A 23,515-nucleotide genomic window follows, 5' to 3' on the forward strand; every position below is an offset into this window, starting at 1 on the left:
AAAATATCAATCCCAGAAGATGCAAAGAAAATTTTTTTCAGTGATGGTAAAATATATTAACTGATCTTTCACTACAGAACACAGCACTGCTGAAATAAAAATCACCCCACCTATCATTGAGAAAAAAGATCTAATTCATGCCAGGTGAAAGGATGATATTTCTCTAAATGTAAAGTAAAAACTTGTCGTGTTGTCATGTGCCAATATTCAAATCCAAGCACTGATTGGCCTGACCAAAAGCTCCCAATAAACTCACTTCCTTCTTAGCCTACGACATTACTGTATCCTGGAAAATAAGCAAGAGCTCAGATTCTGATCTGGCATATCTGTACCAATCCCAGCACCTTTCAGACTTGAAGCTGTATAATGATAAAGCACATCCATCAGGAAATTAGATCCCCTCTAAAATTACAGCAAAACAGACTTACAAATATGGGGGAGAAGGTTTCATTTTTTGACTGATAGGTAGAATATTAAGGTGTGACAAATATTTTCTACAGAATAGCTCACATAGGAGCTTCTGAAAACTCCTTTGAAGTTAGAATTATATTATCAGAAAATTCTCTACAGTATTTCATAATGCAATGCAACTTTTAAGACAGGTAAGGCATAATTGAAGAAATATGGTTCTGTAAGTTTATTTTTGTAAATCTTGATTCTAGCAGATCAATCAGTTTAAGTTGGGAAGTACCTCAAGGCTTCAAATAAATATATAAATTAATTAAATCTGAGGTGACAGCTTGTAATGGACCAGGAATGTGAAATAAATAAATGATGTATTTGGAAAGTTAATTCCATCAGAAACAGAAGTATTATTTAGCACATCAAAATAGTACAACAAACTTCTCTTTGCTCCTACCAGGGAGCAAACATACTTAAAACTGCAGTATCCTGATAAAGAGCATACAAGTACACTCCTTCCTATCACTGCAGAACATTTTTTAAACATGATACAAGTTATTTATGATACAGTCATGCACTTAGGTATTCAACACAAACCCCAGGGATCAGCCTTGAAGCTTACAAGGCTGTTAACAAGTCACACATTACTCTCAAGACTTCTGCTTTCTATGTCCCATTGTAAAAGAAGACACTGCAAGATGCCTTATTGGTATTGCACGTATCCTAAAGGCCAGGATTGTTTTAGATGTCCTTATTACAATGGGAAGTAAATTAAAATTTCACTGCAGTTATTGTGACCATTGCACTAGTTTTGCCCATGGTCTGTACAATTCCAATTTGAATTTACACATTACATATTTTATTGCCTTTGTTTCCCTAGTAGGGAACCTTTAAGTCTCACGGCCAGACTTTGCCAGTTTTAAAAAAACTTGTAAATTGGTCAACTCATCTCAACAGTAACCACTGTGCTTCTTTCTTATTCTCACTTCAATGAACCTTTTTTATCTCTTAATTTATGGTTATTGCTTTTTTTAAAAGAATCAGTAACAGCAAACCCAAATAGTGTGAGATTCTTTAATTGTGTAAGCAACACATCATCACATAAAATTATGCATCAACTCTCCCTCATATTTCATCCTGAGATGGAGGACCCATGTGAGCACCTTCCAAAAAAACCCAACCAAGCAGCACCCTCCCTCCACCAAATGCCATCCTGGTGAAGCTGTCACACACACTGTTTGTCCAAGTGACCCTCCACGGGGATGCCAAGGAAATAACTGCAGAATTTTCATCTGACCCGATTTACAGAGCAACAGAAGCTGCACACCTGTGTGAAAGCTGCAATGCTGACAGCCTCCAGGAAAAACATTAAAAGCCAGCAACCAAGAAAGCTTTGCAAATAAAGCGAGTTATAACCATCTCTTAAGAGAATGTGTTGCTGTTCCTCTGGTCTTTGCACATTTTGTGTTACATCAAAGTTTTTCATCCACTTTTCCAAAACAAAACTTTGGTGCAATATTAGATTGAACTGAAAGTGTCCAGACATTATTGCCAAAATCAAATTTAAAAATTTTGTTTTCTTTTGATGATACTTGTCCCATTCATCTATTATGTAGCTGAAGCAATGCAGACCTACAGCATCTTACAGGTCTATGGAAAATGCAGCAAGTGCTCAAGCAGCTCATAAAAATCACAGTATTAGAGGTCCAACGGCCCCAAGCACCTGAAAAATAAAACTGCACCTTTTATTTTCATCTGGTTTGTTTTCCCTCCAAGATGTCTGTTATCTAAACAAAGTCAGGTTTCTAGCAGCAACAAACATTTGACTCACTAAAACCCAATCTCTAAAGAAAACTATTAGAACTTCAAATCATATTAATGCAAATACTATAATGCCCCAAATCACAAAAGCCACTTGTTTTGGCACGAGCAGCCTAGTTAGAACACTTTGGTTGATCAGTTCAGAATTTAATCACTGGATACAGACTGCCGTATTTATTAAAAACTGGACTGCTAGCAACTCACAGGCTACAGCTACATGCATGCAAGAATGAAAAAAAAAAATTAATGGAATGAAATAGAGATTAAGTAAATGATTTTTATGCACCTGGCGATAAGCAAACATCTTTATTACAAAACAAAGACAAGCCATGAAAAATTACAAAATTATCTTTTAATCACCAGTGAGCTTTCTACAGCCTCCTATTTGAACAGGATAATAGGTATTATGTAGATCCCTAAGCAACTGCCTCATGGGGAAGTTACATCACCAGAATGGGAAAAAATCACCCCCTCCTCCCTAGAAGGGAGCTTGGCGCCTTCAGACAGACTCAAATTTAAAATCCTACAGCTTCACCCAGCTGATCCCATCCACTGGAACACATCTACAAGTGCCCAGGGATGGCAGGAACCACAGGAGAGAAATATGCCCTTTCAGCATTTCATGCACTGATGAGCCTTGTAACAGATAAACATACCCTGCAGCAGCTAAACTGACATGTTATAACAAAGAGGAAATACAAGACTTAAAAATTTCATCAGATTACTATTTATTCCCCTTTTCAGAGACAGAGTACACTGTGAATAAATCAACACTCAAATGTATCAGACTGCATTAACTAAAACCCAAGCTTGGCAGAACAAATTTTATCAGAACTAAAATATTTCAAAATGTAAAAGCCACAGACTTTGCATATTTATTCCCAGACGGGCAATTCAAAAGTATGACAAAAATTCGTAGCAATTCGTATGACAAAAAAATCTGCGTTCAATTGTGAGACCATTTTGAAGGAGGCAACATTTCATCTTCTTCCAACACAATTAGTACTAGGTCCCATTATTTTCTCCTGTGCAAGCACCACCACTGTCCACAGACCACCAGAGCTGCAAGCTCTGCTTGTGGGACACACTGTGGATTGTAAGGTACCTGTGGCACTGGTAGCATCCAGTGAAAAGGAATCGTCACCTCTTCCTAGCACAATGTGTAATTGTACAGATGAAAAAAAACAAAAGAACAACTTTATGCTCTTCCTTACTTGACAGAAAGAAAACCTTTCTGGTTTCTTCCTTGAACCACAGCACTACAGACTAAGCCTGCTAACGACTCCTACACTGATCCAGAGACACAAAAGTCATCTAGAGGTGCACAACACGCTGGAATGGTTTAGGGTGAAGTGCCTCAACACTGCAGTGCACTCCTGCAGTGAGGGGAGGGGGCAAGGCCACACACCTGCTGTCCCCTGCTCAGCTCCCCTGCCCGGAGCTGCCCGGGGCAGCAGAGCAGGCAGCTGTGCCCACGCACGTACCTGGCACAGCCCCACCTGAGCCCCACCTGAGCCGCGCTGCCAGGGCCCCTCTGCCGCAGCTGCTCGCCAGGAGAGGGATCAAAGTCTGCAGGGGCAGAGAGCACAGGCAGACACCTGCTACAGCCGAACGCCACCAAGGACACGGCTGGAGAAGCCTCCGTGTATTACCGAAGGTAAAGAAATGTTAAGAAAGCGATTTGATTGAAATATTACCGTAAACAGAAGGGAAAACTAAGCTTAACACACGCTCTTGCGAGCAAAAACCCAAGGGTAAAAATGCCCCGCACTTAGCACTTTCACTAAATGACTGTGTAATTTAATTTCCCAGAAACCCATTAGCTTTCACAAAAGGAAAATTAAGAGCAGATGAGAGCAATTCTTTGGTGTGAGTGGAATTTATTTAATGTAATACCTGGGGAAAAAAAAAAGATAAATCTGAAACTGTATGAACAGATAGAAAACACTGCAACTCTAGAAAGCTTCAGCCCACAGAGCAGCGGCTGTGTGCTGGCAGTAACCAGTGTGTCAGCCCAAGTCTGAGAGCTGCCTCTGCACAACACACCACGCCAGAGCTGGGACACAGCCAGACACAGCACAAACAGCCCAGAACAAAAGGACTGCTGGCATTCAAAACAGAAACAAACAAACAAAAAGGAACCTCCATTTACTTATGGTGGTTTTATATATTCATATGTGAAGTAAATTATTCAAATAATTATCTGGAAGAGAGGAAGAAATAAATGAAATTTAACTTAAAACTTTACTCTGGGTTTGAAATTTCATTATAAAAAGTATTTTGGCTTTTATAATGAAATAGGCTTTTAGTCAATCTATATCACATAAAACCAGCATCAATTCAACAGTGACATACCCCAAAAGGAAAAGGAACCATCTTAGGAGGGAGCTTAAACAGAAATCATCCATTTGCCAGATTCATTATATACAATGATTTGAAACATGCTAATTATTAAAAGAAAATAAGCCCATCAGAAGCAAGAAGACAAGAAGCATTACTGGTGTAAAGCAACAGCAACACTTACTTTGGGAAAAGTAGCCATGATGTGTTACATCATGGATGAGATTAGCCAGTATCTTGGTATTTTTAGCTTTAGTAATCAAAACAATAAGTGATTCAATGATACACAAACATAATACTGTGAAACTGCACAGTTTACAGTTATGTAAAATGAATGTTAAGGAACTTTTTCAGCATGGGAAGTTTACAGTCCATGCCTTGTGGTGGACCCAGTACCAATACCGCTAGTATTTATTCTGACTGTGGATGATCTTATACTCATGGGTTTTTTACTAAGGAAAGTTTTCCTGAACTCACTAATATTTGACAGATAACTATGCAGAATGGAAGCTTATCAGGTATCCTTTTACAATTTTCTCCCAACTTCCTGCCCTGTAAAATGAGATGGACTAAAGACTTGTCATAATCTTTGTTGTCACTGTTTTGTCATTTTCTTCTTTTAACATTTTCCTCTTTCTTCCTAATGAATTCTCCAAAGGATATAAAATACTCTGTCCCTACCATTCTCCAAGTTAATAACAATGTAACTGCATATAAATTATTTCAGATCAATCTTGGTATTACTCATATCTCTGGAGATAATTTCCATTGTGATGCCCGGGTTTTTTTCATGTGTTGAAATATTAATGACTATAGACAGCAATTCAAGGAAATTTAACTATTATTTTGGACAAATAGAGAGTCTGCCAGCTCCCTGCCTGCATCTGCCCTCTCCTTTCCTAAAAGGTAATTAAGACAAGATTCCTAGCAAAAACTATAATGGCATCATTCTTAATGTGTGCCATTTTAATAACTATTTACCCTTGCTGGTTTGCTACTATTGCCTTCACCATTATAAAGTCATTTGATAACAAGATGTCTCTCTTCAATTTCAAAATTCTTTTATTGAAGGGTTACTGAGGAAGCGAACTAGCCATTTTCCTGAAGATTAGTTAGATTCTTAACTGAGTACCAATTCAGATGTACATCTTCTTTTAATTGTATTTTAAAGTTCAAAAGCCTCTCCTTTCACTGAGAATAACCTTTCACAAATTATGGTTTTAAAGACTTACATTAGCTGTGCAAGAACTGTATCAGTACTGGAGGTTTACAGAGGCTTCAGCTATTTACCATGTTGCTTCAAAAAATGTCCCTCCAGTGTTCAACTTTAAAAATACTTACTACTCTATCCAAGCTACCTGGAAGGCTTAAATTACAAGCCAAATAATAAATTTTACAATAAAAATTAAGGCAGCAATTTCATTTTGAAAGGTGCACTGGCAGAAGCCCAGGCATTCTTAGAAACCTGCACAATCAGGCAATCAAGTCAATTAAATGAATAGTAGCTCTAAAACCAGGAGGTACCCCAATTCAGATATTGATCTCTCGTTGACATTATTAATATACGAAATCCACTGTGAGTTTCACAGTAACCTGAAAATTACCTTTGAAAATTCTTAAAATTTGGCTTCCACCCATGAAGCACCTCTCTGCTCCTGCCACCCTTCACCCAATACTTTCTACCCAGCAGACACCTATTAATGCCTGCTGCACTGGAACAAGTCTGCTAAACAGTAAGAGAAAGTAAAATTCATGGTGTATGTAGATGCCATTTATTCAGGAACCCTGTTTTGTGATGCCTGATGACAAACCACCCAAGTGCATCAAGTACAGCTAATGGGAAAGAAGTTCACTGCAAAACCCCGAAATGTATTACTCTATTTCCCTTTGCCAGTACTAACTTTGCTTCTTTCCCCTACTTATTTTAAACATAAGAAAAATCAGACTTACCCTTTACATTCACCATTATAAACAGTAAAAGAAGCTATATTTTTATCAGCAATCTGAATAATTTATAGCTCTAATTACTGTAACAAGTTTCTACTCCCACCTTGTAAATACCAACTCTGTGTCTTGAGTTCTCTGCATGGTCAGTCCGTCCATCTCTTAATGCTGGCCATAAGAAAGCACCACAGCATTACCCAGCAGAAACTTGTTAGGAAGAGAAGCAAAGGCACCAGGATGCTAACAGAGGTGAGCATTACAAAATCACCAGATGGCATGAACTAAACTAGTAACTGCAACCTGCAGCTGATCTATTGGAGTCACTGAATAAATAAGGCAGATCATCTAAAAGCCTCTGATTTCATACATTCAGAATCTATGATTTCTGGTCTTCAAACCCTGCTGCTAGCTCAGAAACAGAAACACCTAAAATGTAACCAAATTAAACTTTAAAGGAGATAGTTAAAGAAATAATGAGAAAACAAGGAAATATATTAGAAAGAACACTTGGAAGAATAATCTCTCTTCCTACATCAAGGGACTGATTTCAACACGGTAAGCTGATATCAACCACTGTTTTTCACTCACTATTGACTATATTTTTAATGACTTTTTGTCACATACAACCTGGAACTGTGCAGTACACAGACGACGAACATGGAGCACAAAAGTTTGGCTGTTATCCTTTCTACCTCTTGTGGAAAGACAGGCACACAAAAGAAAGTAATTCACCCACTTCAAATTTTCAAGACAGACCAACAAAAACCCCTTTAAGCTATATTCAAGAATAATCTGCTTTCTTTCTTCCCAGTAAGTAGTAGTAAAAAAGCTCAGGAGAATAAAGTCCAGGAACAGTACAACAGACGATACAATACCACATGCTTGAAGGGTCCTAGCAAAAACTGACCTCTCCTTGCAAGTGCAGAGTACTAAAAGGCAGCATAATTACAGAGAAAAGATTCTCATATCCTTGTGAATAGTTTTCTAGAATGTAATTAAAAGAGAAGTGTTGAATAAGCAAAGATTACCAAGTCTAAATGGAGCTACAATACCACCAATATATCTTTGCCTGATTTTCTACATATCTCTATGGATACCAACAGATATGCTGGTCCCAAGAGGATTCAGTGGTTTTACTCAAAATATAAGTAACGGCCCTTCCTTTTTTTATACTACCAAATCAACACGATAATTCTGGAATTCATTAGTGAAGAACACTAACCAATCCAGCATAATAGCTTTACTTCCTCTGCAAAACACTTCAAAAAATATCTAAATGAATATGGAAATGCATCTTTCTGTGGTAAATTGTTCATTATTGAATCATTATCAACTCTTGTTAGACAAAATTTCTCTCTTTTGCAATGTACAAGATCATTAAAATGTTTGAGAGCTCCATCATGAAAGACAGAGGCACTTTATAATCCACTATCTCTTCAGGCAAATATGCTTACGGCTGAACATAATACACAAAACAACAACATCCCCTTGACACACAATTCTTTCTTTTAATGGTACTCTTAAGTGTTGACAGCAATGGTGAAATATGTTGTCGCTCTCTCTTCTTCTTCTTTAATAGTTTTTAACTATTTCAGAAATGTATTTCAGTCATGATAAAATTTTGGGAAGGGATGTATATCTTAGATCTTGGTTGTGGAACCCCAGATGCTCCATCACTGCTATTAGCTAGTGAGATATTTCCCATAAGCTCATCAAGTTCCTGTTCTTAGACTCCCTCCATCTCCTTTTAAACTCCAGAGATCCCACAATAATGAACCAATGCCTTAAATATCATATGTCTACAGTAGCTAATGAAATAAATGTGTTCATTCTGTTTGTGGGAACATGTCCATAATTTAATATTATGAAAAGCATATAACATCTTTTAGTCTAAAAAACTTTAGAATAATTATAACTTTTCTTTTCAATAATAAAGAAACTATAAACACAGATAGTAGTACCACACAGAAAAGTAGTACTCTATGTTTTCATGTAGCCTTTATCATTCTTCTCTTCAAACTTTCACCATCAATTAAAATACAATGCAAAAATGAATGATGTGAAGGTGTAATATACAAAGCTGTATCCAATACAGTAACATAAGTAAAATGAACATAATTTTTTGTTATGACAAGCCAAAAGCCACAAGCAGACTACTTTTAAAGCATACTTTTAGAATTTTAATGTGAACATATCTTAGAGATACATACTGAAAGCTTTCTATAATTCTTGGCTACATATAGAAGGAAATTACGTACCTTTGCTCCAAGGAAATAAAATCCTAATAACTCTTAGCCACACAGCTTTACAAAACTATTTCAGTTCTCAGCAGCTTTGGGTGACTGACATATATATCGTGCTATTTGTTAATCCTGTCTACAAGACCATCTAAATGGAGGCTTCTTCTCAAATCTGTATTAATGATGTAATTCTATTATGTCTAATAGAATCATCTGTTCAATAAAAATGAAAAGCCAAGAAGATATAGTTGCACCAATTATTTTTTCATATATTTAAAGGCATATATTGTTTAGAAATTGAAAGGCTTAAATTAAAAACACGAGCAATTAATTTGCCTCTGGTAATATGAATTAAAAAAGAAATCAAACTTTGCTATATATACTCTTATAAAATAAAATCAGTATCAGCTACAAAGCCTAGAGACATTCCACACATGCTACTGATCAAAATACTGGAGAAGCAATTGAAGTAACTTGTGTTTTTAGCTTTCTGCTAAAAAAGAAAGAAGACAACATATTTGAAGAGTATTCAGGGAAAATCTGCTTTATCAAAATAACTGCTACATTTTAGCTTTGCTGTCTCCAGAAGAAGTGTCACTGACCAACTGGCATGTCCTCTCTCTAAGCAAAGTCTATAGAGATGGGCATCTTAAAATTGCCTGTTTCCAGCTTCATATATGAATTTTAAACAGAATGCTTTCTTTAAACAAAAAATTGTTATCAGCAATAGATGAGCTTTGTCTGTCTCTGTTTCAGAGAAAATTAAAGTAGTAAACAAAGACTGAGCAAAGTAGAAAGATTTCCAAAAGAAATTGCAGACCACCAGGATTTGGATTTAGGTAATCCACTTAGATTACCATGGCTGTGTCTTAAAAGGACAATACTGAGATCACAAAATAGGTCATGTCTACAAGATGGGGAATTTAGAAGTGAAACAATGTGAAATGTAGAAATTCAGAACAAATATTCAGAGTCATCCTGAAATCGAAGATATGAAACAAAAATGATCCCAAGACCATGTATTGCCAAATTAAATATTTTGAAATCAACAGTTTTATGTTCCAAACTGGACCCACAAAAGGAGATTTTTCAACCAATGCCATCAACACATTAGCATGTTTCAGGTAACATAAAGTGCAGACAATGAAAAAAGGGTTTTAAAGGCCACAATATAATACACCATTTGCTTGCTTTTTTTCCAGTTTCAAAAGCAGAAAATGTTAAACAGAGTTTAAATGTTAAAGCAGGAGGTTCCATCTATGTCTTAGAAGTGACAGCGTTTCTAATACAACAAATATCAAAGAAATTTGAAAATTAAAAATAAGAAGCAAGCCCTCAAATTATTACCTGAAGGGAAGCCTACAGTAAATGGGTAGGTAGTTCAAGAACTGAATATTGGGGGGAAAAAAACTTTAAATGCACAAATAAAAAATTGGTATAAATGTCTTCTCAAACAAAAATAAGGAAAAATAACCTTTAAAATAATTTAGAATTTACATCAAATCAAAATATATCAGCTTTCTAGATCAACTTAAGAAAATCTATTTCCTTCTCCTAAAAAGTCCTGGGTAATAGCCTTTCTGAGGAACTCACCCAACATGAAAAGATTTGAATAGGAAAGTCAGTGTTGCTATGAGAAACAGAGCAACTTCCAGATGCTTGACATGTCAGGCCTAGACAAGGGAATGAAAAATGTCTCTTTCTGACCAAAGAGGCTTTGAGGGGATACTCGTAAAGAATTACCTACTTACCCATCAGATTTGAGTTCATGAAAGGTGTCGGGGACAATCCTTCATGAGGCCCTAATCGACTGTCATTCAAGTGATCACTGTAATGAGGACTGTCTGCAAAACCCTAGAGAAAAAAAAGACCAGAGTATTAAACAGATTATTTGGCAGCCCTGCTAATTGAGTGTAATGACACTTTCCTAATTAAATGTGCAGAGTCACAATTGGTCATTAATCACAAAAGTTGGCTTTCAGGTCTATCTCACAGAAATTACTCTCTGCCCACATATTACTTTCTCCCCATCAAAAAGAAACCACATAGTTTCTTAATAAGCTGTGTCCTCATGGACAAGATGTCTAAAAATTGAATAATACAGAGATATTTTGATATTTGAATCCTCTTAGTGCTAAAAGTCACTAACCACAGAGAGTAAAATTAGTCTGAAGAACTTGCAACTAATTTTTTTTCCTAAGCTTTCTGTTTGCATTAATAAAAGACAGTAAAAAGTTCAGGAAGAGTCACTAATGTTAAGAAAAAATGTTGGTGCAGATGAGAAGAACAAATTCCACTTCTTCTTGCAGCCTGGTATTAAAGTTACAGATTAATAGGCATTTTGACACTATCACATTACTAACCAGCATAGCCCACTGACAAAAGGTTTACTTCCATATAGCGATTAAATTAACAACTTTGTCACCCAATTTGCAAGCGCGCACTGAAATACTTTTTTGCATTTTTCTACCATTAGCACAGCCAGCTCACCAGGCTTGGAGCGCCCCTTACACAGTCAGGAAGTACTGGCTTATTGAAAGGAGGAGATCAAAAACAAAGAAGTTCTTGGATGTAGATATTCTTTAATTAACCCACTTACGTAATGCTCTCAAGACATTTTGAAATCCCATCAGCTTTTCCGTATACAGGTATGAATATGTCATTTGCCCTTCAGAGTTACCAAATGCACACAGAATCACTTATTCTGTACAAAACCTGAAAGACCTGGCACTCAAAATTGTACTTCCTTTGTAGCCAAAGTTGTGAAAAATATTGTGCAAACCTTATCTTACAATTCACACTTAGTCACTTCTTGTTCAGAAACCTAAAGCTCAGGCCTAATTAAGAGAGGAGGGAAAATTGTTCACAGCTACCAGAAACCATCCCAAGTGCCTTGGGACTATAAAATCATCAATCACTGAACATTTATCATTTCTCCAGACCGCAGGCTCACATTCAAGACAACATTAATGGGGCTGAAACAGGCCTCCCTATCTTTGCAGGCGTGCTGTCAGTTCTACCAAAGGGCTGCTAAGTGAGGGCTAAAGAACTGTCACAGCACTGCTGCTGCTTATGGATGCGTGTCACACTCCTGCTGCTGCTGGGCTGCACAGCAATCCTTCCCGAGACCCAGCTCCCCACTGAATCTTTGGCTGACTTCATCTGCTTCAGAATGGCCGATACACTTGTGATAGGCATCCAGAAACAATCTTAGTGACATTTACAACTTGGTTATGACCACAAGGGTGTCCTCTGGAAAGCATGACCTCGCCCCGTCTGTCAGACAAGCAGCGTGGAACAGCAGCTGCTGAGGAAATGGAGTGGCTCCTAGCTAAGGTCACCACATGTGGTTTATTTTTATGCTGAAATGAAACAAGAAAGAAATTAAATCTGCTGAATAAAGAAACAAAAATTTGCAAATACAGGACAAAAAACAAAGCTCCTAAGTAGTTAGCTTTGTATTTGTGTCTCTGCTTTTAATCCTTATCATGGTTGTTTTTAAAAAAACCTTTTTCCCTAAGATTTTAGCTATACTTTATTTTTAAAAGAAAAAAACTATAAAGGACACTATCAGTGATAAAAGAGGATCCATATCTCAGACATTCAGCAAGCGGTGTCCAAATGAGGCCCAGAAACTGCAATCTTTAAGACATCTATATTTACAGAGTAACTAAGATAAATACTGAAAATATAACATGTGTAAGACTCATTTCATATATGGCTGCACATAATGCAACACAATCTACCTAATGCACAGGACTCTTAATGGTCCTCCCCATGTTAATATTGCATATCCCCTCACAAAATAGAGGAACTGGAGAACTGGGTGGTGGTTCAGACAAAAATGAATATTCTTCCTTCCATCATCAAAATTCCTGTGAAGAATACTTGACATCATGTTCTTCTCATATACCCTCTCAGTTTCACAGAATGCACTTGCAACCAATTACCATAGCATCCAAGCTGTACTTCTACACTACCAGACAGATCAATTACTTCATCTACCTGGAAAATAGTCGGGGTTATCCTTCACAACACCAAAGCCATTGAAAACAAAACATTTGGTATACAGGGTGGAAATGCACTAATGCATAATGCACACAAGCCCTTTAAGTAGAATTGGTTTTTTCTGTACTTTAACACAATTCCTAAAATTAATTGTATCAGGCATTTCATTATTTGCCACTAGAGAATTCACACTTGTGTGAATTGTAACCTATGCCTTCACCTACAGTGGACCAATGTAAAGAGGTCTTACCTTGGCCAGCATGCCTGACACCAGTTACTCAGTATTCAGTTAGGGATTATCAACTCAGGCCACAGAGCTCTGTTTGGGATTAGAAACCTAGGGCTGATGCCTACAAATAACTCACCCACTCTAAATGAATACAAAATAACCACAAACACGTGCAGTTTTGATTTAACAACTTTTGGAATTCACAAAAACAAACGAAGAAAAATCAGAAGAGCTCTAAGGACACTGATTTAAATTACACAGTATTTTCAGAGCATTCTTCACATTTAAACTGTACTTGAAATAAAATTGCACTCCTCTTACCATTCCTTGCTTTCCCCTCTGTATTGTTAACCTACAGAGTAAACAGGAAAGTACTACTACTGAGAAGAGCTGTAACCAATCATAGATAAAACTTTAGAAGCTTTGAATAGCTTCTGAAAAGCTACTGGAAGCTTCTAGTAATACAGTGAAAGCTCAAAAAATGTATTTAACGAATACAATAGTGCAAATCGACAACATATGCTTATTGCTCAAGGAGAACACAGTTGAAAACCTTAAGGTCTGGAATACCAATGAAGGATAGTGGTTTTTAGGACACACCCCTCTTGTGTGACTGAGTAATGAAGAGAAGACACAATCAGCTGGCACATGAACTCATCCCTCATGGCAAAAGCAGCAGAAGATGGCGGGGAGGGATTTACATGACATTCTATCAGAGGCCCTTTGCAAATCCATGTTTTAAGCAGGACTCAATAATACATACTGCCAAATTTCATTCTTCCTTTCTCAGAAAGGCAGGAAATCTCAGTTCCTGACAATTTGAAGACTAATCTACTGAAGCTCACTTAAATATAGCTGGATTGATACAGACTGCAAGCAGAAAAAGGAACTAATGAGTCATGCCAAAAGTTCCTCTCCTCTCTTGGGAAGAGCTATTTGATGGTACATATTCTGGCTGGTGAGGTCATTCTTTGGACCACAGGTGGGCTTCCAAAGCCCTTTGGAGCATTTTTACCTTCTGTTACCTGCAAGGCACGTTTAACATAGAAAGGCTGGAAAGAGACATTCCATGCTGAATACACATGCCCATTTCTGCCTCTGTGCCTCCTCAGCAAACCTACCAACGGATTAGTAAACATCAGAGTGCGCACTTGGAGTGTTTAGCAAATAACTGGCAAAAAGTCTACAAAGCAGGAGTTACTGGACAAAAGTATTGCCTGTTTTAAGCACTTAGTTCTGAAGGGACTGTAGATAACAGGGCATTTGTTGCTTGCAGAAAGCAAACTGATTTTTGAATATGATTAGATGACATAGCTGTAAACTCAAAACTGTCTTGCTTGTTCCAACCTTTACATAGCTATTACAAAAGCAAGTTTTAACATTCCCAGAGGAAGACAAAACTTCCTTCTGTACTGTTATAGCCCAAAGAAAGTGCAATTTGAGTTAACTGCTCCCTTACAACATTTTCTAATGTTCTCACTGTTCACTTTGCACAGGCCTCTCCCTGGATCTGTCTGACTGAATGTTTGTGATCAGAAAGACCAAGACAGATACATCTACAAATAAAAGCAACAGGTATTGTCTACTAATAATACCTGTGATGAAATGCAGCAGAAAGACAATTGCTAATTAGCACTGCAATTTAACTGAGTCGCGAAGGCACTCTCAACACTGCATGCTCTAACTTTATTAGTTTTTCCAGGATTTCACTGGATTAGAGTGATGTTCTCTAATCATTCCAATTAATAAAGTGCATCAATTTAAAAATCCCACAGTTGTAACATTCATTCCTACCTCTTCTGGGTAAGATGCCCCAAGTGCCCAAGTGATTTAGGCTCTATCTGCATCAGGATTTTCCTAGCACAGGGATGCCAGCACAGCCAAACCAATTAAAAATCTGACACTATTTACAAAATCATTAATACTTGTACACAGGACACCTGAAAATCATCTTACATACTGCATTATTCTAGAAAACTCAGAAGACAAAATGGAAAAATCCCCAACCCATACACCCAGAGTAAACACATTGCTTACCAGGCATGTTTATCCTACTAAATCATGAGAGAAGGCCTGACACAATGAATCTATGCCCCATTTTACAAACACAGTGGTAATTAACCTCCTAAAACTCCATGTCTTTTAATGACCATGAAAGTCCTGTCATTTTGGTTAAATTTAGTGACAGAAGTCACCTATGAACAAGTCAAAGACCCTTCCCAGTTCACTGTCCCTACCCTTTTTCACTGCCCTGGTTCCAGGTTTTCTGTGGGATAAATCCTCTCCCATTTACTTCCCCTTCTAAAACAAAAAACTATTGTCCCTTAGCAATTATTTTCTGAAGTCACATCAGCATTTGTCCATGCATAAGCAAAATTGTACTCCTGACCCTAAATCAAGTTGTAGGGTTTTTGGTTTTGTTTTTAAATAACCACAACAACTTGTTTCCACTTCAGGGTAAAATATGAAAAATGGAGAAGACACTGCTACTATGGCACACCATTTTCCTATGCATTTATTGAGTTCATACTCGACTCATTGAGTTGTCCTCCCCATACAATTTACTACCCACAGCATTTCATTTGCTCAAGTCCACTAGACTAGAGATAACAGGGGTTTTGTTTGTTTCTCCTCCCTTAGCCCCAAGCCTCTCCTACACAAGTCCCTGGGAACAGACCAAAATCTAAGGCTCGTAACCAAGCTGCCAGATCACTAAGCACGTATTTGCATTTTAGCAATTTACAATATAGCTCAATTACTGCCTTTAAACTTAAGACATTAAAATTCCACTAAAATGAATGGTTGAGTTCACAGTTTGACGTGGCTGCAGACCAAAAGATTAAGTTTAATGAATGCTGCTTTCAATTCCTTGAGTTTTATAGTTTGGCTGACTTTAAATAACAAATATTAATTGTTTAAAGCTCAGGAATACTGAGGTCCCTTGCAAGCTAAATTTGGCAATGAACTTATGAATCAGGCAACAGTCATCCAAATGACTAATGTGTAAATGAACGAGTGGAGCTACTGCTAAAATCCACTTTATTTTGGATTATCTGGCACTCCAAACTAATCTGAAAGTTCTACAGACAAACAAGAAGGGAAAAAATACAAGAAGAGGGAGGGAAGTGAGGAAAGAAAGCAAGATGCAGAGGCGGTGAGAGACAGACGGACAGACCAGAGAGACTGACTACATCCAGGAACACTGTGCTGAGTCACTGACTGAAGGTTAGACAAGAGGCTCAGTACAACAGCCACACCAACATGTCCTAGTGAATTTAAAAGATTATGGATTCTATGATTCTGAATAATTCCAGAAATACACAACCTTTAAAAAAGAGAAAAAGAAGAGTATTTTTAGTCATTGAATCGATGTATCTGTCAACAGCTCTCAGAGGAAAGGCTAGAAAGCCAAAAACCTGGCTTGGTCTACTGAACACAAAGATCAGGAAGAATGTTGCAAAGAGTAAGTTAAAAATAAATCCAGAGAAGAGTACTCTTCCTTTTTGCCTTGAGGATCACTTGCACTATATTCATTGATTTTAACAGAACATCCAGAAACATCACATTGTCACAGGTCGTGGCCATTACTCCATTTAAATCATGAACAATCCTGCAGCAAACTATCAGTGGGAACAATGTTGTTTCCAAGAAATGACCAGAATCATCTCACAAAGTGTGGAGCAGATGGATGATGATGGGAGCCTCCCCACACTCCTTACACTGTTTCATCCACGTTGCTCTCATTTGCCCACTACAATCCAAAAGCTAAGGGACCACGCTGAGACCTGTCTGATGTGCCAGGAAACAAACACCTCTCCTTCTGCAGGCCCCATGTCTGCCACCTCCCAGCCCCCTGGCAACAGCCAGGACTCCAACCCCATCTCCTTTAGCTGCACAAGAAGCTTGGACAATACTCCTTAACCAGAGGAATGAATGCAGTTTGCTGATGGAGACCATCCAATCACACCAGAAACAAGGAGCTTTCTAGCTCCACTTTCTACCTTTAATTATGATTCCCTTTCTGCAGCCATCAGCAAGTGTTAACATTCAACTACAATATCCTAAAGACAGAAATGCAGCTTTCTGTGTAATTTGATCACCTGCTACAACATGGTGGGGCAAAAGCAGGTATCACTACCCCAAATTGTACATGTTATTGGGAAAAGTCAAGAGAGCTTTCACAAGTATCCCCTAAGTGACACCCTGAGTAACATGCTTTGTAACAGAGTTCTAAAACTATTCATTAGCTTCCTTTCCCATATCAAGTTGAAACATATGAAAACTGTGTGTGCAGGAATGGAGAACAATTGAAAACACAGTTTATTTCTTTTTTCAAATTTATTTTGAATGTTATTTATTTTTTAATAAACATCATTTTCTCCAGCTCTAAATCCATTTCCAAGAAGTTAAGTTACTGGGTGACAAATCTGATTTTAAACAGCTAAACCCAATAGCCCGTTACACCTCTCTAAACTCCTATGAGACAAAATCAACATGATATGCAATAGGACAATTCCCTGGCCACATGGAAAACTAATTTGTGAACGGATTCCAATGCTAATTCCAATGTGGTAGGTAGTGGCAATAAAAAACAAAACAAAAACCACAACCAAAAGATCCACTTCTCCAATATAGATGAAATGAAAAATTCATATGATGGAAACCAGATTTTTCTAGCTCTTATCTAAGCTATAAAGCAGAAGATAAAATGATACAAGTATAGCCAACAGAATAACAACAAATGCTTAAAGAAGATACTTGAAAACCTGACTAAAGCATTCAGAATTTAGAAAACTGAACTTGCTTGGAAAAATGCTGCTCATGAATCAAATTATAAAGTAAGCTGCATTTGCAAGTGTCCTGAGCACTGAATATGGAATATTTAATTTGGGCTTTAATTCCACTGTGAATCATCTGCTACCTTGTAAAATACATCAGGAAAAGCAAATAACCAGCAGCAGAACCACCAAACAACGTCCCTCCCCCGCCAAAAAAATAAATTTAAAAAATCAGAGGACAAAAAGGACACAAATACAACAGACTTGATAACACTTACTGTGTTTCTATGTCCCTCTTGTCTTGTTTTGCTATTTAACAGCTTCCCTTCTTGTTATGTACCTGAGATTAAGAGGTATAAAATACTATTTCAAAACCTGCTATCTCATTACTATTTTTTTACTTCTTGGCAAATTACAAGTACTGCTTGAGGTGAGGGGAGTATAGTTTGGTCATGAAGTATTTCAGATTGCAGCTCCTGTCTGAGTATTTTAGCTACAGTAGAGGGAACAACCTGTTGCCTAATGCTGCAAAACCATCTAATCTAACAGTGCTATCTTGATCAGTTCCATTCTGGCTTCAATTAAATACATAGAGTTATGTAAAGGAACAAGAGGATAAACTGCATCCTCAGCACTGAAGCTAGATTCATGTTAAATCAGGTCAAAATGTACATTCACAGCTTTTAGTGCAATGTACATGTTGCAGATTATTTGAAACACCCGCAGTTCAGATTGTGGAAGAAAAATGCCTCAGCTAATTTATGCTAAATTTTTAACAGTTACAATTATTATGTGTGTATATATAAAAAGGAAATCCATCAAGGAAATGGCTTATGAAAAATATTTCAGATGTGCTTAATTTGGAGACAGCAATCTGAGCAGATCAAAAACTGATTTGCTTCTTTTATGTTAGGACAAAACCAAAACAACAAAAAAAAAATCTCGCAGAGCATTATTCTTCATGAAACAGCAATCATTAGCCACACCACAAGAACCAAAATAATAATAAAAAAGTTTAATTACTCCAAAAAAGTGATTATGCTGCTACATTACAAATTACAACTCACAAACACCCAGGAAAGCTAAAAAGTTCAGGACTATCTCACAACAGGAAGACAAAACTTTCAAGTGCTGTAGAGCACTATATTATTGTACAATATATTATTGTGCAGAAGACATGGTACTCCAGTCAAGTACCTCAGAATACACTTCAAAGAGCTCAGGAGAGCAAGACTATGAAAAAGCAGCTTTACCATCCTCTGCAAAACACTCTAAGAGCTCCTCTTCCAGTGCAAGGCATTATGAACATGTGCAAAACTATCTGTAGTTCTATATCGCTCAGGTAAGGAAGAGACGTGCATACATCAACCAAAGATATTCACTGAAAACCCACCACTGCTGCACACAGAAAGGCAAAAGCAAGATTGGAGGCCAGGAAGAAAAACAAACCCCACAGGAGACAAACGTGGTACACAGTATTGCACATGGACTTCAGTACAACAAGAATAAGGGAGGCCATCAGCACGTCACAGCATTCCAGTGCCTGCTAACTGTCATTCCTGAATTATTCCTAGAAACAAAGCTTTCCTATAAACAAAAGCTACTTTTGTCTTCACCCCCTGCAAGAGTATCTTCTCATATTATTCCTTTTTCTAACAAAACAGCTGGTGTATGCAGAAAGAGATTTTGCTCACAGAAGTCACTAATGTCTCAGTCTGTACCTTTTCACAAATCTAAGACCATCACAGCAAATTCAAACATGAATACCTGCTGTTCTTTCACTGTTAGAACTATTTAGCATTAGGTAATGGAAAGACAAGGCTCCTATATGAGGTTTTCTCAAGCCTGCTGGGATTCCTAGCCTTTAATGTTACTTCAAGACACTATTGAAGAAAGAATGTTTTAGCTTTCAATAAAATATTACCAGAGACTCTCAAAATAAAATAAACTGCTATTACATATGAGAGACGGTTCTTGTCTGAATTAATTATTGATGAAAAGATTAAAACCCATGACAAACACCCAACCCCAAGCACAGGAACATACATCTCGTTTTCACAGTGAAGAGAAATTACCAGTATGTTTTCCCCAATTCCCCAAAAAAACCATACCCACACAAACACTCTTCAATAATTCCATGAATAAATCAAAGAGTGGACAAACAAATACAGTAAAGTTTGCTGATAGCAAAATTTTTTTTAAAAAGTCCTAACTAAAAGTTAATGCAGAGTTCAAAAATAACTTAATGTCATAACAATGTAGTAACTATGGTGCAATGTAAGACAAAATATTACTTTTCTACACAGTTTTTAGAACATTATCACATCGCAGCTCAGTGGCAAACAAAAAATGCATGACTTGGCAACAAGAAAGGAACAGAGAAAGAATGTATCATGATGTGAGGCAGAATTTATGGTATACCCTCCTCTTAACTAGTGCATGCAGTCAAAATCACCCTAACTCAGAAGTCATACAGAAGGAGCAGAAAGATTCAGGGAACAGCACCAAGAACTAACCACAGGTTAGGAGCAGTTACTGTAAAAGCAGATACCAATAGATTAACATTCTTCAGCTTGGCTGAACATAGAAGTGGCCTGTAAAATAAAGGTGTTTGCAGGGAAGAGATGAAAATTATCAAGTGTACCAGTAACCATTTGGAACACAGGAACACGGTGGCAATTCAGTTGCATCACTGGGCAGCACACATAAGACAAAAAATCCCTAAGTTTCTGCACAAAATCCTTGTAATTGTTGCCAAAACTGTAACCAAAGCAAGAGAAATTCACAAACAGCAGAGAGCAAGCCCACCAACAGCTATAGGAATCGTGTCCAAAAGGTTGGCTCTGTCCAGGAAATCTAAGTAAAGAGCTGGGGTTTTGCTAGGACAGTACACAGTAAAGGTGGCAAAATATTTGCTCTATTCTTATACTCTTTCCTTATGCACCATTGCTGGCCACAGTCAGACCATTTTAACTGACCTGAACCTCCAGCAGGATTTGGGAATGAAAAATATCCTTTAGGCTGTATTCCATCTTTTTTAATTAGCTTTCAACAGGTATGCACTAAACTATCACCAAATTCCAATTCTATTCACTTGAAAACTGCTTCTCTTTCCATGTCTTTGGAAATTCCAGGCAAGAGTGAGCCAACACTTTAAATTTTTAATAACTGTAACACTATATTGTGACCTTTAACAGAAAACTCAAGTAGTAGGCTGCATATGGACTTAAAAAAAAAGTTGAAAATGACACACAATATAAAAAGAATAAGTGGTACCTCTTGAGATTTCAACTTTTCTATGTCTGCGGAGAGATCTGAGCTTTTTCCATGAAGACTGCCATTTTCCTGTAAACAGACAAACAAGTAATATGAACAATTAGGACAAGAAGAACATTCTGTATTGAAATAATGGGGAAAGCACTGGATTAAAAAGTTGAACATTTAAGACAATTACATCTTACTTAAACTCTGTGTTAATTAACACAAGAAATAACCTAGAAATGTAAAAGGCTGTGTATGATTTGCCCTGCCTTCTGAGAAACCAATCTATACTCTCACAATACAGACCCACACACTCATTTTTGCTCTTTCTCAGAGACATCTGGTCTAGCAGCACATGTAGGAGTAGACAGAAGTTATCGTTATTCAAAATCCTGAATCAGTAATTTGCCTCATTAGTTGAAAGAAAACCAAAAACTAAAGACCATACATCATAGCCAAAATTTATGCATGCAAGCTTGATTTAAACTGGTAAACAAAGTCCAGTGCTTTTTCAGTGATTTCAGAAGTTAAATTCCTGTGTTCTACATTTTTTTACACAAGATACCAGCCACAGGACAAATTAATTTGTGGGTCTTCATCTTTAGCAATTCTATATACAGAGAATATATATTTCTAGTGTTCACTTTTCTGGGGAGACCACAGGAATTAAATTTTCTTGTGAAAAGGAATTGAGTTTTCTTTAAAAGAAAACTCTTGTCACCGAAATGACATTCCAGATTACCATTCTTTATTGCCTCATTTAAAAAAAAAAACAACAACAAAAAAAAAAACCACCAACCAACCAACCAAAAAAACAAAAACCCACAACTAACAAACTAACACACAAGGCTCACTGACTTTACACTATTCAAATATTAGCTGGCTGATCCTCCACCATACAAAAAATTGTGATGAATACAGCCAATGAATCACAAGCTCAAATTCCAGTTAAGTCAGCTTAACACATAATCGATTAAAATTGATCAGCAACATAAAAAAATAAGAGTCAAAACACCAAACACATTATAAAAATAGGAGTTACACAAAGCTGCATAGTAAGATTGCATTTCAAATGTAGAGGAGGCATTGGAAGGTTCAGCTCCATGTCCCAGGTTATGCAGGAAGTTTTAAAAGAAAGTGGAATTTCCATGTTGCACAGAAATATTTCTTTCACACATAAAGTACTTCCACATTTATTATAATTTATTTACTAATGATCAATGAAAAAATCAGGACTTCACGAGAAACGTTCTACTGCTGTCTTCCAGAGTAAGGCAGAGTCCATAATAATACCCAGTGAGCTGAAGCTGATCTTGCAGCCTGCTCATTTCATTGCACAGCACCAGAAAGCTGCAAAGGTGCAAGTGCTAGCACAGCTCTGCCTCAAAGGCACTGAAATTAGAACATCAGGTATGTTCTGTATATCTAAGTCACGTACTTAGCTCATTGTCCTTTTAGGGAGTAAATATTCATAAAAAGAAAATGGAGTAGATTAAAGGGAACGTGAGTAACTAGGGGCAAGCTTGGTTTGACCACTGCATTTAGTTTGAAAAGGGTCATGTTATTTTAGGATATCAGATACTAGCAAGATCCTTCAGCTCACTAAGTGGGATGGATGAGGCTGGAACAAGAACAGGAGGAAGGTATTTAAAAAGAAAAGCCTCTCTTCAACATCATGACACAGCACATACTATAGCTGGTTAATGTTAACAGAGAGGCAAGTGTTCCCTACACTTTGCCAATAAATCTGCTCCTAAGTTACATGACTTCTATTTCCAATTTCTGACTATATGTTAAATAAAATACATGCTCATCATTCAAGTATACATATGGTTTACTTTCATGAATTCTAAGCCTATATATTTTTTAGTCTTAGAAATCTAAATTGATGCTGTAGCTTCCCAAAGTCATTCAAGTCCCTAAAAGAAGCTAATCTATATATTTAAAGGAGTTTCCTTTCAAAAACTTTGCCAAATCATCTGCTGATTTATGCTGTACATTCCCCTAAACTTTCATTATGAATTCTTAGGTGGGTATCTTACCCTTGAAGATTCATATGAAGGACTTGGCTGACCGCTTGTTCCCCAGGATGTGGCACCTGTTCGTTCATCCATACCTAGCAATAAAAAGAAAAATAAAAACCTGTAAGAAATGATAGCAAAAACAATGGTCTCTGATGCTACCTGAAAAAATATTCATCTGCTTCCATACACTCTAAGTAAATTCATCTGCTTTCATACATTAAAGGAGTGTTTCTAAAAGCAAAACTTCATCTGAAGCTTCCTTATTAATTAAGCTGGCTACAGAGGAACCTGTTCATTTGGACACCTGCAGCTGCTGAAAACAGGAGCATAAAAAGCCAAAAAATTTGCCAATCTGCTGTCTGCCCAACCCAATCCGTAAGAAATTAGCATGAGTAAGAAAACAAGCACAACGATGTGAACATCATGGCTTTTAGAGCAGCCCGATTTATCTGCATCTCAAGCAAGCAC

The 23,515-nt window shown here is 37.2% G+C and overlaps 1 protein-coding gene across 9 annotated transcripts in view; it reads right to left on the minus strand.

Moving 5' to 3' along the window:
- The window catches only part of TCF12 (transcription factor 12), a 158,672-nt gene that overhangs the window by 94,723 nt on the left and 40,434 nt on the right, over positions 1-23,515 (minus strand). For all 9 annotated transcript variants that reach the window (XM_039723404.1, XM_039723408.1, XM_039723402.1 and 6 more), the window contains exons 4-6: positions 23,066-23,139; positions 21,039-21,107; positions 10,499-10,601 (exon numbers count right to left, since the gene is read on the minus strand). In XM_039723404.1, the coding sequence (XP_039579338.1) occupies positions 10,499-10,601; positions 21,039-21,107; positions 23,066-23,139 (246 nt within the window). The remainder of the gene's footprint in view (positions 1-10,498; positions 10,602-21,038; positions 21,108-23,065; positions 23,140-23,515) is intronic.

The sequence above is a fragment of the Passer montanus genome, unplaced genomic scaffold (genome assembly GCF_014805655.1).
Source record: "Passer montanus isolate IOZ18808 unplaced genomic scaffold, ASM1480565v1 scaffold5, whole genome shotgun sequence".
Lineage (NCBI taxonomy): Eukaryota > Metazoa > Chordata > Aves > Passeriformes > Passeridae > Passer > Passer montanus.